Genomic DNA, 13,962 nt, shown 5'->3' on the forward strand with positions numbered 1-13,962 from the left:
CTATATTGCCATAAGCCGTGTGTCCTAGCCTTGTGAATACGGGCTTAGTTAACTAGGCTACTGTCGCCCCTTATGTATTGAAATTCTATTTTAACCCTTTAAAATATCTTCCGGGGGTATTCTTTTGAAAACACTACTGTTATACTTCGTACTTTATTCCCAATAAGCTCTTTACGATGTCTTGTGAATTTAACCGAACAAATCCAAACATTTTTGATCGACAAAATATCGTGTAATCTTGATTCGAGCCCCCGCCAGCCTAAGAGACGTGGGTAAACTAGCTTGTAAAACCCACAACAACCAAATATTGCCGGCCACGAATTTGAAAAAGTGACTTTCTGGAAAATAAACACTAGATAAGCACTCTAAAAATCAAACATCCCTCTTCTTTAACAGACTCTCGAAGGGCGGTGGACCAACGACGAGTCTCGAAGGGCGGCGGGCGGACGACTCTCGAAGGACGGCGGACCAACGAAGGACGATAATATTGTAAAGACCAGACCCGAGACCAGATTGATTAATTACCGAGTTTATGTATCGGAGGATATGGAGGGCGACGGTAAGTAAAATCGATACAAAACAAAGTCGATAATTGATGTACGGCTCTATATCGCCTTTGCTCACCTAAACAGACGACGGTATCTTGGTGTTTTTACCGTCGTCGAGCAAAGTGGACGGTGATTTCGGTCCTATGTCAGCTTTGCTTTATACCGTTCCCCTCGATTTATCTCGAATACATAAACTCGCTATTAGATTAAATTGAGGACGAATAAAATGAAAGAGAGGCTTCCACGATGTCCCTCCCAACGACTTCCTGGTCAGACGACGACTCTAGAAGGGCGCCGCTCCGACCCACGACAACCCTCCATAGTCGGCAACCCGACCCACGACAACCTTCAAAGGGTGAACCGAATTCCTCCTCATACTTTTTCATCCTTTGCGTGCTCGACCCACCTCAGCAGCGTGTAGTCAACCCTGGGTACCCGAGGCTAAGTTTTCATCAGAAAAAATATTGATATTTATTCGAGCTGTGGATAGACTTATGGCTGCCCTCCTATCCTTAGCAAAAGTTTAGTCAAATAGTCTGTATAAAAAGATCAATGAATGGGAAGGTCACTGGGATCATTCCGAAAAATAACTAAAATTACACGAACATCCAAAATTTTTGAACTTTCAAACTCGATTATATACTTGCAGAATATTTGCCCTTCCCTACAACATATTTTGAAACAAAACATATCTAAATACACTTTATTCTTCCTTATTTGTGTTTGAAAAGAGCTCTACAGTTTTTATTTTTCGATAAAATATCAAGTGTTTCGAAGTTTTTTATTGGTCTACTGTTCAATCTTTTAAAGCTCACCTTCTCGCGAAACTCGCAAAATTTAATCATCACGAAAATTTACGAATCCCATCCTCGCGAAAATAAGTCCCGCGAAACTTAAATAGTGAAATAGTTTTTGAAAAAAAAATTATGCTATCTTTGAGCTACAATCGAATCGAAGTCGTAAAGGAAAAATCCCCTGCAACATATCTTAACAACAAACTATCTTTTATGTGCTTTGCTTGTAGACTTAGGGTAACCAGCTCCAAAAGGTTCTAATAAGGTTGAAACTTGAACTTGAACTTGAAGCCATTAGATCCATCCCTAACCGAAATATCTAATAAAATAAAATGAAAATAACGAAATCTCTACTCATCTACTCTCGCTAGCCAGACTTCACTAAACCATGAACATTAGCCAGAGTGTCAGGCGTGATATCTAACCTCCGTTCAACGAGTTTTCTCTGTATTTATACAAACGCCTGATTGCAAACAAATCTCGTTGCGGCTTGTTCGCATGCGATCAGATTTTTATACTTTCCCTATCAAAAAAATGAAAATTTGTCGTTTCTGATTGAAATAACGCATTCCAAACAAAGAGAAAAGGCTTGTCATTTTCAATTGCTCTTGGGAATAATGTAGATGTCATTATTTTTGTCTCTTAATAACAGAAAATTTCTATTGCCTTGAGAGTACGAAATATAAAAAACGTGCAAATACTTTAAAAAATCAAAAATGTCATTTTTTTCTCTTTGGTTTGGTTCCTTTGTTTGATTTGAAATGCCAGAAAAGGGGATTCCTTTGCTCAAAATGGCATTTCAAATGCCAACAAAATGCCAACACGCTGGCATCATCACAATTGCGCGGAACAATAGAATTCAAAAAAATACTGCAAGCAATTACAAATGCCAGGCTGGTCTAAACGCAGGCAGTGCCGAGTTTGTTTGCAATTATAAGCTAATAGTATACATCTTTTTAAAAGTCAAAATTATACTATTAGCTTAGAACCTTGGCTACTTTCGCCTAAGCTTTAAATTCTACATATAACGACAAAATACAATGATTTTACTTGTTGACAAAATAAATGTATGATTCTAATCAGTTCTACTTGTTTTCTAGCACTTTGTACAACAGTACATTTATCCTTCTGATTAACGACAAAATACCTAAACATGTCAAAATATACACCCCTTCCCACAGACCCACTGGGAACCCTTCCTACTGGAAAAATTGGGCAAAATATCGTCCACGGCGGAAAGGTATCCTCCAATTTTCGTTCCCGCCGCAGAAAATAATCAAATAAACACATCCTCACTGCAAAATAATTACTCTTTTTTCCATCCCAACTCTGACTTGAAAACAAAAGAATTGAAATTCCTAGCCATGAAAAATATGGAATTATCAATCGCAATCGAGTTTCAGTCCGTTATCTTCACACGCCACTGGCTGAAAAACTCCTATGGTGGTTCTATGGAGAAGGGGGTTTAAATAACATATTCAAATTTTGCCCTTACGCAGGCCTGAACATACATGTATTTCATATTTTGTGAAAATCAAAAATTGATTTATCAAAGTGTTTATAGCATTAGTGTGAGATGCATGAAATTATAAATTTTTGATGCCTGTTTCCGCTATTATTCAACCAAGTTAAAAAGATGCAAAATGAAATTTACTAAGAAAATTAATGATTCATGATGGTTTGAACTGCAAAAGGAGGTATTTTTCACATATCAGTCTTTTTATCTAATTCTACGGTTTGAAAAAAATATATTGAACTTGAAGAATACCGATTTTGGTTTAAATTTTCCAAGACTTTATATACTCAAAATAATCCGAAACAAAAACTTCCGAAACTTTCGGATGCTTTAAAGACTTTTTCTATCTTCAAATTTCATGCTCGTGATAGGCCTGTCTCAGTTTATCATACTTCTTGCTTAGAGCATACACAAATTCACCTGAGATGACTGGATTTAGACAGCCTGCCAAAAAGAGTTACTACAATTACATTATCTCCAGCTAATTTTGCACAAGATTATGGAATTGTATGTAGATTGTAAAGGAAAAGTGTGTATTTCCCTTTGAATATTTTGAAGGCTTTTAAGGATACAAAATGATTTTTAAAAAAATACACTAGCTGGGAACCCTTCATTTCATACTCTCAATAAGAGGCCCTAGTTGGGTTGCATGATGGCATAATTGGAAGTTGCGGCTTTTTTCTTGCGGGATTGCTTTATATGTTTTTTTGGGTGATGGGCGCGTGATCAAGAATTTGACGTGACGCACGATTTGCTCTAATCATTTTTTGTTTTGTTTTTTTTGCGTGATTAAACTTTTTTGCAATTCGTGATCGTGATGAGAGCAAAAGATTAAATGACACTACAGACACTAGGGGTGGGGTTGACTTTTAAAGGCTCCCCAAAAAACTGTTTTTCTGAGATTTTTTACCCAATACTTATTTGCTCGAATCTTTTGTTTGATTTGATATGATTTAGCATGGTCTATAATGTAAACTAATGAGAAAAGTTCCTTAGTAACTAAAATTTTTTAAGTTTCAAAAATTTCGAACATAAGTCTTAAAAATTTGAATGATAAAAAAAGACTTACTTTTGATATATTTCAATGGGTAAAACAAGCCAGTCTCCCTGTAGCTCTCATCCAAAAAAATATAGGAATCAATGAATAGTTCATTAGTACCATCATGAGAAATAGCAAGGGTCGTTCTCTTGAAAGGGAAGACTAGGGCCCATTAGTTTGATGATCAGGACCAAGAGAAAAACGAAGGTAAAAACGAAAAGTGAAAAAAATGCGTTATTATGTCTTACCGTCAAATTTGAAATATTTTCTATTGTTATCAATTTTCATATTGGTAGTAGCCAATTTATTGATTTTGAGTAGACTCGATTCTCTAAAGAATGATCTATTATCGAATCTGTTTGAAACCACAAAAGAACCAGAACCTGACAGAGCAACATTAGAGATGTTAGAAAACAAACCAGAGTTTGAACGACCATATAAAGAATCTTACCAGACGAAGAAAAGTTTCGAAGATAAACTTCTACAGTACATATCTTTCCGAGCTAAAGAAAAGCAACAAAATTTACATGTTCAAATTAATACTAACACGTATGTCCATGAAAAGGCGAAGAAAATTTTCAAGATAAAAAAGAACCAAACTTCGATGGAATTAACGAGTGATACTTCAACAGAACCCGAAACGATAATTCTTAGATCAACGGAATCTCAAAAGAGAGCCCAAAATCCAACATCAGCTTCTCATGAAACTCGTCAAAGGCCTCAAACGACAGGACCAGTACCTTCAGAATCTGCAGAAAGCGCAGAAAGTGATTCTAATGGATCAACTAAAATCAAATTTCTTCAAGGAGCTATAATGGATAAATGGTTAGATACATGTATGAATATGACCACCTGGAATAACCGTTGGTTTCCTTTATTCCCAAAGATCCCTCAAGAATCAATCATAGTTCAACAGTTGAATGATCCTAACCTAATCATGGGTAGCCTATTACGAAGGGTCTACGGATTCATGCGTGTAAACCTGTCCGGAGAATATCATTTTCAACTAAAAACTCACGAAGGTGCAGAGGTTTTATTAGAAGACACAGGAATGACTATGCAGAATTTTACGGATGATTTTAGCGATTTGGAGAAGCTTCGAAATTGGAAAGAACTAATGTACATCAACGTTACACTAAAGCAGATGCAGGAACAAAATATCTTTCAAAGAGGGGTCCTGATTCATTATAAAAGCCCGATTCAAAAAGTTTATTTAAAGTGTGACCAAGTATACCATATTGAAATTTTACAAGGTGGGCGCTTTTATTCAGATTATCATTTGAAATGGAAGAAGGCAACTGACAAGGGAGAACTTCGTAAGATAGATAAAGATTCGCTTTTTCATACACATTCTACTAACTCTCGAAGTCTACCATCTTTACTTTGGCACAAAAACCCACCACGCGAAAGATATTCTTATAGTAGAGAAGAAAAGCAACGTCTTGACTTTTACAAGCATAAAACACTTGATATTTCAAACATTCTGAGGCTGTCCGAAAATTTAAAATGTCCGAAAACCGAATGGTATAAACGAAATATTACTCAATTGTATCTTGGTCGAATTTTTGTTGATTATCAGCTTGTTTATCCAAAGAATTTTTTGGAATACAAGGGTGGCTGGCCTTTGAACCATTTATTGTTGAATGAGACGGAGGCCATTGGAGTAGCACAAAAGACATTCAACCATGTGAAGTCAATGTATAAAAGGTAAGAGATCAACCAAGTTGGCACACGTTTTTTTTTTGATGTCATTGTTGAAGTGTGCTATGTTAATGTTTGTCCCATTTAGGCCACCCATGACAACCCCCTAAGAATATCATAGACCCAGAGGAACCCTTTCAGCACTAGACTTGAGTCTCCTTCTGACTGAACTTTTCTTTTTAATATTGGTCATGCTTTTCTGTTTGTTTTTCTCCAAAAAGGGACTGGATCTAGTGGTACGGATTTGCTACAACTTCAAGCAAAGCCAAAAATGGAACCTGCCAAATTACACCAAGCCACTTCTCAGCGCCACCCAGTCTATCAAAAAAATATAAGTGGCCCCTGAGCTACCTCAATACTGAAAAAATAAGCTGTGATAAAGAAATACTCCTGATGGTCTGAAAATGAGTACCTACTCAAGAATTAGCTGTGTGCACAGTGGCAAATGATTCAACTCATTCGATTCAATGGCGGGGTTCTACCACTTTTAAAAATGTACAAATTTACTTAAGCAGGGTGTTCAACAAATTCGAACTAATCCTTTTGTTTGCTTTTTTATATTCTGATAGTAGTCATGGACGGCTTGTATCACGTCCATCAGTAAAATCAAAAAGTGGTACTAGGGCTCTAGGTAAGAGATCAGGTGTTCAATTAATTTGATAGTTTTAAAGGAAAACTTGCATATTGTTGACATTTCAGCCAAGGAATGAAGCTAAAATCCATAGTTCACATACAAAAAAATGTGGACAGTCGTTTCTATCAGTATACAGAGTGGTGGCAAAACCATTATTTCGTTGAAATTGATATTGAAATTCCATTGGATGAACAGGAGAATAAAGCTTTCCCATTGGTCGGTAACAAAAACAACGTGCTCCGATTGGCTCAATATGTGCATGTGACACCTTCTAATGATGCATGCTTCATGGCAGATTGGGAATGGCGGGAAAATGTTGAAGTTGAGATTTTGACACCCATTAGGAATCAAATACAATGGTTAGAATATTTACTGGTAATGTTAGAAAATGTGGTCAAAAAGACACATGAAAATAAGGTTGGGATTTCTTTTATTTTTACATCCTTTTTACTACATTTCCTTAATCTAGGAAGAACGAGTCTTAACTTACAATATTTTTTAAGCTCTTCCATTGGTCTTGCCAATTGAATAGACTTTTTAACCCCCGGGCGGCGTTGCATCATTCTCGTACAGGATATCCAATACAAGTTGTTTGATTGACGGCGTAAACCGGCTGAAATGTACCGAGTAACGGCTGAGTTTACCAGGAGCTAGAATTTGACGTCAAGGTGAGAAAATCAATGTAATGACTTTCAGACATTTGTAGTAAATCCGTGTCTGGAAACTTTAACCATGTATCCCACGATTTCAAGAGTTGATAGCACGTTTTTTTATTCATGGGTGTCCGTCAAAGTAGCGTTTGCCAGGACGCCTATAACCCTGTGTTTAAAATCGACCTTCTCTTACCCTGAGAGTAATTTGACCTTTCACTTTCACACGTACACTGAAGTTGAGCTCAGTGCTTTAGCACGTTACAGTTTATGAACCTATTCTTAATTTAAACTTTCTAGATTACGTTAAACGTCATTGATTACAAAAGTGATGACGGATACGTCTTGTCGTTACTAAACAAATTTGACGTCAAGTATAAATACATTCTTGCTGATGACGTCACTTTCAACAAAGTCAAAGCGCTGAACATTGGATTATCTCACATTGGGAACAACAATAGCATTGTGTTTGTAATGGACCTACATCTACAATTGCCGTTGAATATCTTTGACCGTATTCGAAAGGTGGGTTATCCTCCTACTTTTGAATGGGTCATTCCATTAAATTTCCATACATGGGGTGGACGAACCATTTGAAGTCGAAAAGGATTTCTTGGAGATGCGTAGATACCCCCTGGATAATAAAAATATATTTGTGTACCTTAAAGTGACGGTGGACGAACTAAAATCAGTCTTTTACCCCCTTGGAATTTTTAAGGTAATTTTTTACCCCCTGGAAAAACGAAAAACACTTTTTTAGACCCCCTGGAAATGTTCGTCCACCCCCCCCTGACTGGAATGGCCCAACACACCAATTTCTTTCAAAGAGTATACGCTTAAAATTGAAATTCTTACGCAAACTTTTCTACGCTCGCTATTTAGTCTTTTAATTTTTGAACAATAACATTATTACTGCGGATATAGCCAGAACACGAGAAATCGGTAAAGTTACTTGTATATCCAGTGCATGATTGTTCCTCAATTTTTTGGATTCAACCTATAAGTTCAGGTGTCACAGACCCGCCGCTGAAAATATGGCCAAAATTTCATCCTCGGTGGGGAAAAACCCTGCAATTTCAGCCCAACTGGGAATTTGACTTTGAAATTCAATGTTAAAATAAATTGCACTCAAAAACTTGTGGGGACAAGAACAAAATACGTTCAATCCTAGCCGTGAGACAGGGCTGTTATAGGCAGTGTTTAAACTAGTCATGTGACTTTGTTTAGGATTAAAAACTGACTTAAACTTGACCTAATTCTAAAAAGATTGAGAATTCTTCTACGGTTATACGTGGTCCATTCTTGTAAATCATAGACTAGTAACTATGTCGTTGTAATTCGCTGCAGCTTACGCTTTCAATGGGCTCACTACGTTTGCTGAATACAACTCTTTCCCGCGGCAATTCTATTTTTCATAAGAACACTTTATAAGCACTATCTCCGCCTTTCTGTGACCAAGGAAAGGCATACGCTTGCTAGTCTATGTAAATTACTTCTCAAATTCTATTTAGTTTACCATCCAAGATAAGACAACATTTTGTCCAACATTGTTGAAATTCCAATGCGGTGAACACGAACAGTACACAACATTGCACGAAACACTTTGGATAGATGCTGGTATGGCATGATGGCTATGTATAAATCTGATTGGTTGAAAGTTGGTGGTAAGTGGATTTGGATGTTCCATTGAATTAAAAAGGGGGTGGACAAACCTTTTTAAGTCAAAAAGATTCATGAGGCTGATGAATTTAATGATTTGAGTTTCTGTTTACGTTATGAAGATGAGAGCACATAGCAAAAATATTGTTTGCACTTTTTGAAAAAAAATTTCAAAAGTTTTGCACCGACATCTTGCGTCAGCAAGACATCAGTTAAGGAGTAAGGATGCCCCGAAACTAACCTATTTCCTTTAGAATTTTATGCTCTTTATTTCCAAAAGTAGTTACGAGAGTTCCGGGAACCTCTTAGAGAGATAAAGCCCGGTAAAGTTGGGTCCCTGAGAGACTGAAAAGGTTAATATAAAAAGTAAAAATCTTGTTGTTTATTTTTTTTTTGTATTTTCAAGGCTTTAACGAGAAGAGGTTTGGAAACCAGTGGGGTGGAGAAGACTGGGAACTAATTGATCGTATCGTAGCAACAGGATTATATGTATTTCATGATCGAATGCCACGTTTTTATCATATTTATCATAACAATAAAAAGACATGGGATGGGAAACATGAATGAAGAGAGTTTGGATCCGCAGGTGGCACAAAACGTTGTTTGAACGTAATTTGGACGTTGGAGCAATGTTGTCAGACGTTCTGGAATACTTTGGTGCCAATTTGAGAACTTTAAAAATGACTTTTACAGGAAACACCAATCAAGGGATAGAAGAGCCTGTTTATTTGGTGCCGGATGTGACACCAAAACGTTGTCTGAACGTAATTTGGATGTTTGATGGACGTAAGAATGATATTGTCAGAAGTTATGGTATACTCTGGTACCAATTTGAGAATCATAAAAATGCCTTTTAGGAAAACACCAATCAAGGAATAGACGATATCGGCTTCACATAAAAACTCAGATTTGACCCTCGAGAATTCCCCACAATGCTTTGTAAGGAAAAAATTTCACCGTGAACTTTTTTCCGCACAAAGCATTGTGGGGAATTCTCGGGGGTCAAATTTGAGTTTTCACGTTAAGCCAATATCGTCTATTGAAGAGCCTCTTTTTTTTGGTGACACATGTGACACCAAAACGTTGTCTGAACGTAATTTGGATGTTTAATGGATGTTAGGATGATATTGTCAGAAGTTTTGGTATACCTTGGTAGCGACTTGAGAGTTATAGAAATGACTTCAGAAAGTGATTTATATAAAATATCTGTAATATTTGAGACTTGGATTACAGCAAAGAAGTCTTCATTTTAATAGTTCAAAAATGAATAAGATCACCAAAAATTATGTCAATCCCATGATTTGTATTTTGTACTACTTTGTCACTAATTTACAAAGAAACAAAAAAACAACCTTAATCTTTCAAAACTGAAAAAATAATTAAAATGTAGTATGTACAGAATAGGAACATAAAAATTATTAATTTGTAAAATTTGTGACCAATAGTATGATGTAAGCAAAATCCAGTAGATTTTGTATGCCGGAAGCTGAATTCCTAATAAGTCAGGCCATTTTTATGCCCTTTTTTATGCAGTCCGATCATCGGACGCTGCCCCTCCTGAATTCACTAAAATTTTGGTAAAAACAGCTTTTTTGGTGGAAAAACACTAGAAAAAGTGCCCTTTTTGACCACCACCTGACGCTGCCCTGTCTTTCTAAAATCTTGCCTGTAAGTAATTAAGTCTAACGACCGCAGTCGGAGGCGACCAGAAGACTCCTCTGTTGATAGCCACAAGTTTTTATAAGAATATCCAAAGCCCATCCAAAGCCTAACCAAAGCCTTTGGATGTTCTTAACTTATTTAGTTTAAAGCCTAAAAATGCTCTAAAAATATTCTCAATTTTGTTAATTTTTCTGGTATTTTTGTGTAAGTTCCTAAGAAATTGGGAATTTAGAGTCCATAAAACCTTATAATGTTCTTAACTTGTTCTTAATATTTTAGCCATCAAAGCCTTTTATAGTTTTTTCTTATAAAACAATTTGTATCTATCCGAAGCCAGAGGAGAGATTGCATTTCACCGTTGATTGCTCTAGTTACCCTTGATCCTTCTATTTCTATTGCTGAGCATCAAGCAGAAAACCAATTTGTTTTAAGTACGAAGTCTTTGTTATGACTTGACCAGGGAGTGAACCCACGACCTTGTGCATCATAACCAAATGCTCTATCTTTGCACTAAGATTCGATATGATATTTTAGAATACCTTGAACCTTGAAATTTAAAATTATTAAATAAAAAATTGCAAAAAAAAATAGATTCATAAAATATTTGAGTGAGAAAAAAATTACAATTTATTAAAAAAAGGTGATTTGGGTAAAATAAATGCATTTTTTATGTATTAATTGAACGTTAAAATTTTGTAGCAAAAGTAAATAGGTGAAATATGTATACAAAATTATTTATAATTAACAAACTATACTATCAAAGACAAAGCGCTTGTAAGGTGCCATAAGTTCGGTCTCCATTCGCGCGCGCTGTGATCGCACCTTTGGACTTATTCCTTATTGCTTGAAAAAAAGATTACGTCATAAAAATGTAGCGCGAGGTTGAAAACAAAGTTGACTACATTTCAACTTTTTTAGTCCGTTACGTCAGGTCGCGCCAATGGAATTGTTTTATTTTTCCTTTGACCAATAGCGTGGAAGCTTTGCTCGAATAAGTGCAATCGCAGCACGTACAAATGGAGAACGGCCTTGATAAACTCTAAACAAGAACAGAAAAGAAACAAACCATAAACAAACAACCCTTGTTTCGACTGTACTGTTTTTTGTGTTCTCTCTATCAACAGCCAATTCCACCAATAAAATTGACAATTGCCACGCGTGGTTTCTTATTCCAGTAGAGATTCTTTCAGGTTCTAAATTAGACATCCGTTTGCCATGATTTTGTTTGTATATCAATCTTACAACCAGATTCAAGTATTCAAAACGCTGAAGTTTTGACGTTTGTACTTTGCATTTTGACCAGTTCCATTGAGTAATTCGCGGACGACGTTGTCCAAAGTTCTTTATAATCACCATCAAAATAATGTTTAAAATTCTTAATGATCCAACCATAGTAAAATCAAAATGTCATCATTCTCATCAAAATAGTCATCAAAAAAATTCCATTGACAATAATTCAGATTTCCAATAAATTATTCCGAATCAAATTCATATCTCCGTGTAACATACTTTAAATTTTGAATCATAAAAATTTCATGTTATATTACATTACATGCTGCGTCTTCACGAGCGATCATCGTATTACAGGCTAGCGAAATTCAACTTCTTGAATCAACTCCTCCCATCACGTCATCATACACCAACTTGTACATAACTCATTTTTTCTGACCGGTCCTGTCTTTCACAAAAGCACTACCAAGACTTATCGGTTCTTTATGTTCAGAATAAAACAATGGATTTTTCTGATAATAAATCACAATGTCCATCAAATTATTAAAACTCAGTTTTCCAATGAGTAGCTTACCCCCGTCCACGGCTTCGATCGGGAAATGGCGGATCCTAAAACATAAAGGAAGAAAAAGTTTTGTTAAAATAATGTGTTCAAATTTACCTGAAATATTTGTAATCTGAATATCTGCAAATCTAAAAGATATTTAAAGGGGACGAGAAGAAGTTTTTACAAGCTTTTCTTTGATTTGGTTGGTCGTTAACCAGTAATAAAACAATTTTGTTACTTTTTCTAAAGAACGCGTCATTTTTATTACTTCGAATGACCAATTATTAAAGTATCTTATAAAAACTCCATCTCATCTGCTTTAAAGGGAGTGTCTCATACAAGGGATCGTAGTACAGTTGACGCTCTCTTATTCGGTCTTCAATTTTGTTTGAATTAAAGAAAGATTCGAAATATAGAGAGTTATTCAAATCGCTTTCCAGCTGTAAAGGCCAATGTTTTATTTCGAATGATTGAGGTTCGAATAAGAGAGACTTGACTGTTATGTATAATCGCATACAGTCAAAGGAATGACGACACCTTTCACGCCCACTGACCTTTATATAACCCTGGACCAAGCAATATCTGCCATCTTTAATTGGAGTTTTTTTAGAATTGGTACCCGAGGAGAAGCTATCACAATGTTAAAAATTAACGTCTAACGCCGCTACATCATCAAAAGAATTTGAGGAAAAGTAGACCTAGCGCTCTCGATGCATTTACACCGCTATCAAGTAGTGTCGCCATTAGGGTACCAATTTTCAAAAAACTCCGATCAAAGATTTTGCTTGGCCGGGATTGAGAAGCTCGGTCCAGGGTATATAAAGGTTAGTGTTCACGCCCCTCTCTGTTAAGTTTTTTTTTCTGAGGTAGTTGTGCCGCACATAATTTACATGTCGCAAAAATGACTTTCTCTGCTCACCTGTAACAATATTTGACGGATAACGCATAAGAGCCCTTCGCCTGAAAAATTAAAAAGTAAGAAATTTGATCAAATTAATCTCCTTGTTAGTTGAATATAAAATGCGTTTAATATATTTATGTGACTACTCTTTTCATTCATCGATGGCTCAAAAAAGGGCTTAGAAACAGTATTTTCTTAGCCGTTTCTCGAATCTAGCGAATCTCAATCTTGTGCTTGATATGCTAACATTCAAATTCGTGTTCTTATAAAAGAACTTAGATTGTGACAAAATGTCGCCACCGCAAGAAACACGAACTCGTGAGCTTCGGCATCACTTGAATTTGGATAATTGACGTCACTTTCTTCGAAGAAGTCATTGTTTACAACTTATTAAATTTTGTATTTTAACGTGTTTTATTTGGCTGACGATTATCGCCCGTACGGGCAATGAAACTTTGAGTACCAAAATCTACAAGTCTCATTCTACATTTTCATTACTTACCCTTTGACTGTCTCTGATTAAGAACTCTTGTTGGCGACCATACTAAAATGGAATCAGTTAACAGGTTTTAGGACCGATGCTGCGGGTTGGAGTCATAAGAGAAGAATTGAGTAGCTTTATTTTAAGACTATATGTATATAATCGCGGACTTCTACGAAAATGTAATAAGTACATGAGGAGCACGAATTCGTTAGTGCATGTCACCAGCCTACAATTTATACCGTCTGCCAATGCGTGTGTGACGAATGTCTTTTTAGGTATACACATAAATGAAGTTATTTTTATTGTCTGAAATCTTGGATATCTAGTTTATTTGATGTTTTCACAATTTACATCAGAGTAAATAGTAACTGGCCGAGGGGCAGGTACATACCGTGGATAACTGTCTTTCACAGTCAGCTCTGGAAATGTTACCAAAATACCATGGCTCTGCATCATAAACTAGAAATAGAAAGGGAAATTTTACATGCAACACTTTCGAAAAAAAGCGGATGAAAGTCTGTAATACAGCAGACTTCCCCCCCGAACAATCACGTCCAATTTTTGTGTCGGACGACAAAATTTACTTGTATATAAATA

The 13,962-nt window shown here is 36.1% G+C and overlaps 2 protein-coding genes across 2 annotated transcripts in view; one reads left to right on the forward strand and one right to left on the reverse strand.

Annotated features, from left to right (window-relative positions):
- The first annotated feature begins 6,296 nt into the window (after window positions 1-6,296).
- LOC136822064 (beta-1,4-N-acetylgalactosaminyltransferase 3-like) lies at window positions 6,297-9,471 on the forward strand. Its single transcript, XM_067078277.1, has 4 exons — window positions 6,297-6,649; window positions 7,183-7,407; window positions 8,394-8,546; window positions 8,948-9,471. Exons 1-3 carry the CDS (start codon window positions 6,305-6,307, stop codon window positions 8,508-8,510), a joined length of 687 nt encoding a protein of 228 aa, XP_066934378.1. The 5' UTR covers window positions 6,297-6,304; the 3' UTR covers window positions 8,511-8,546; window positions 8,948-9,471.
- A 4,246-nt stretch (window positions 9,472-13,717) lies between these two features.
- The window catches only part of LOC136821605 (SH3 and PX domain-containing protein 2A-like), a 46,592-nt gene continuing 46,347 nt past the window's right edge, over window positions 13,718-13,962 (reverse strand). The window contains exon 20 of the mRNA XM_067077826.1: window positions 13,718-13,824. Within this exon, the coding sequence (XP_066933927.1) occupies window positions 13,718-13,824 (107 nt within the window). The remainder of the gene's footprint in view (window positions 13,825-13,962) is intronic.

The sequence above is a fragment of the Clytia hemisphaerica genome, unplaced genomic scaffold (genome assembly GCF_902728285.1).
Source record: "Clytia hemisphaerica strain Z4C2 unplaced genomic scaffold, Clytia hemisphaerica genome assembly, whole genome shotgun sequence".
Taxonomy (NCBI): Eukaryota; Metazoa; Cnidaria; class Hydrozoa; order Leptothecata; family Clytiidae; genus Clytia; species Clytia hemisphaerica.

Bases quoted from the DNA above. Each gene is read 5' to 3' on its own strand.
- LOC136822064 (XM_067078277.1), top strand. From the start codon at position 6,305: ATGAAGCTAAAATCCATAGTTCACATACAAAAAAATGTGGACAGTCGT. The intron at 6,650-7,182 runs GTTGGGATTTCT...TAAACTTTCTAG, and splicing joins AAAAGACACATGAAAATAAG to ATTACGTTAAACGTCATTGA. The intron at 7,408-8,393 runs GTGGGTTATCCT...AATTCTATTTAG, and splicing joins TCTTTGACCGTATTCGAAAG to TTTACCATCCAAGATAAGAC.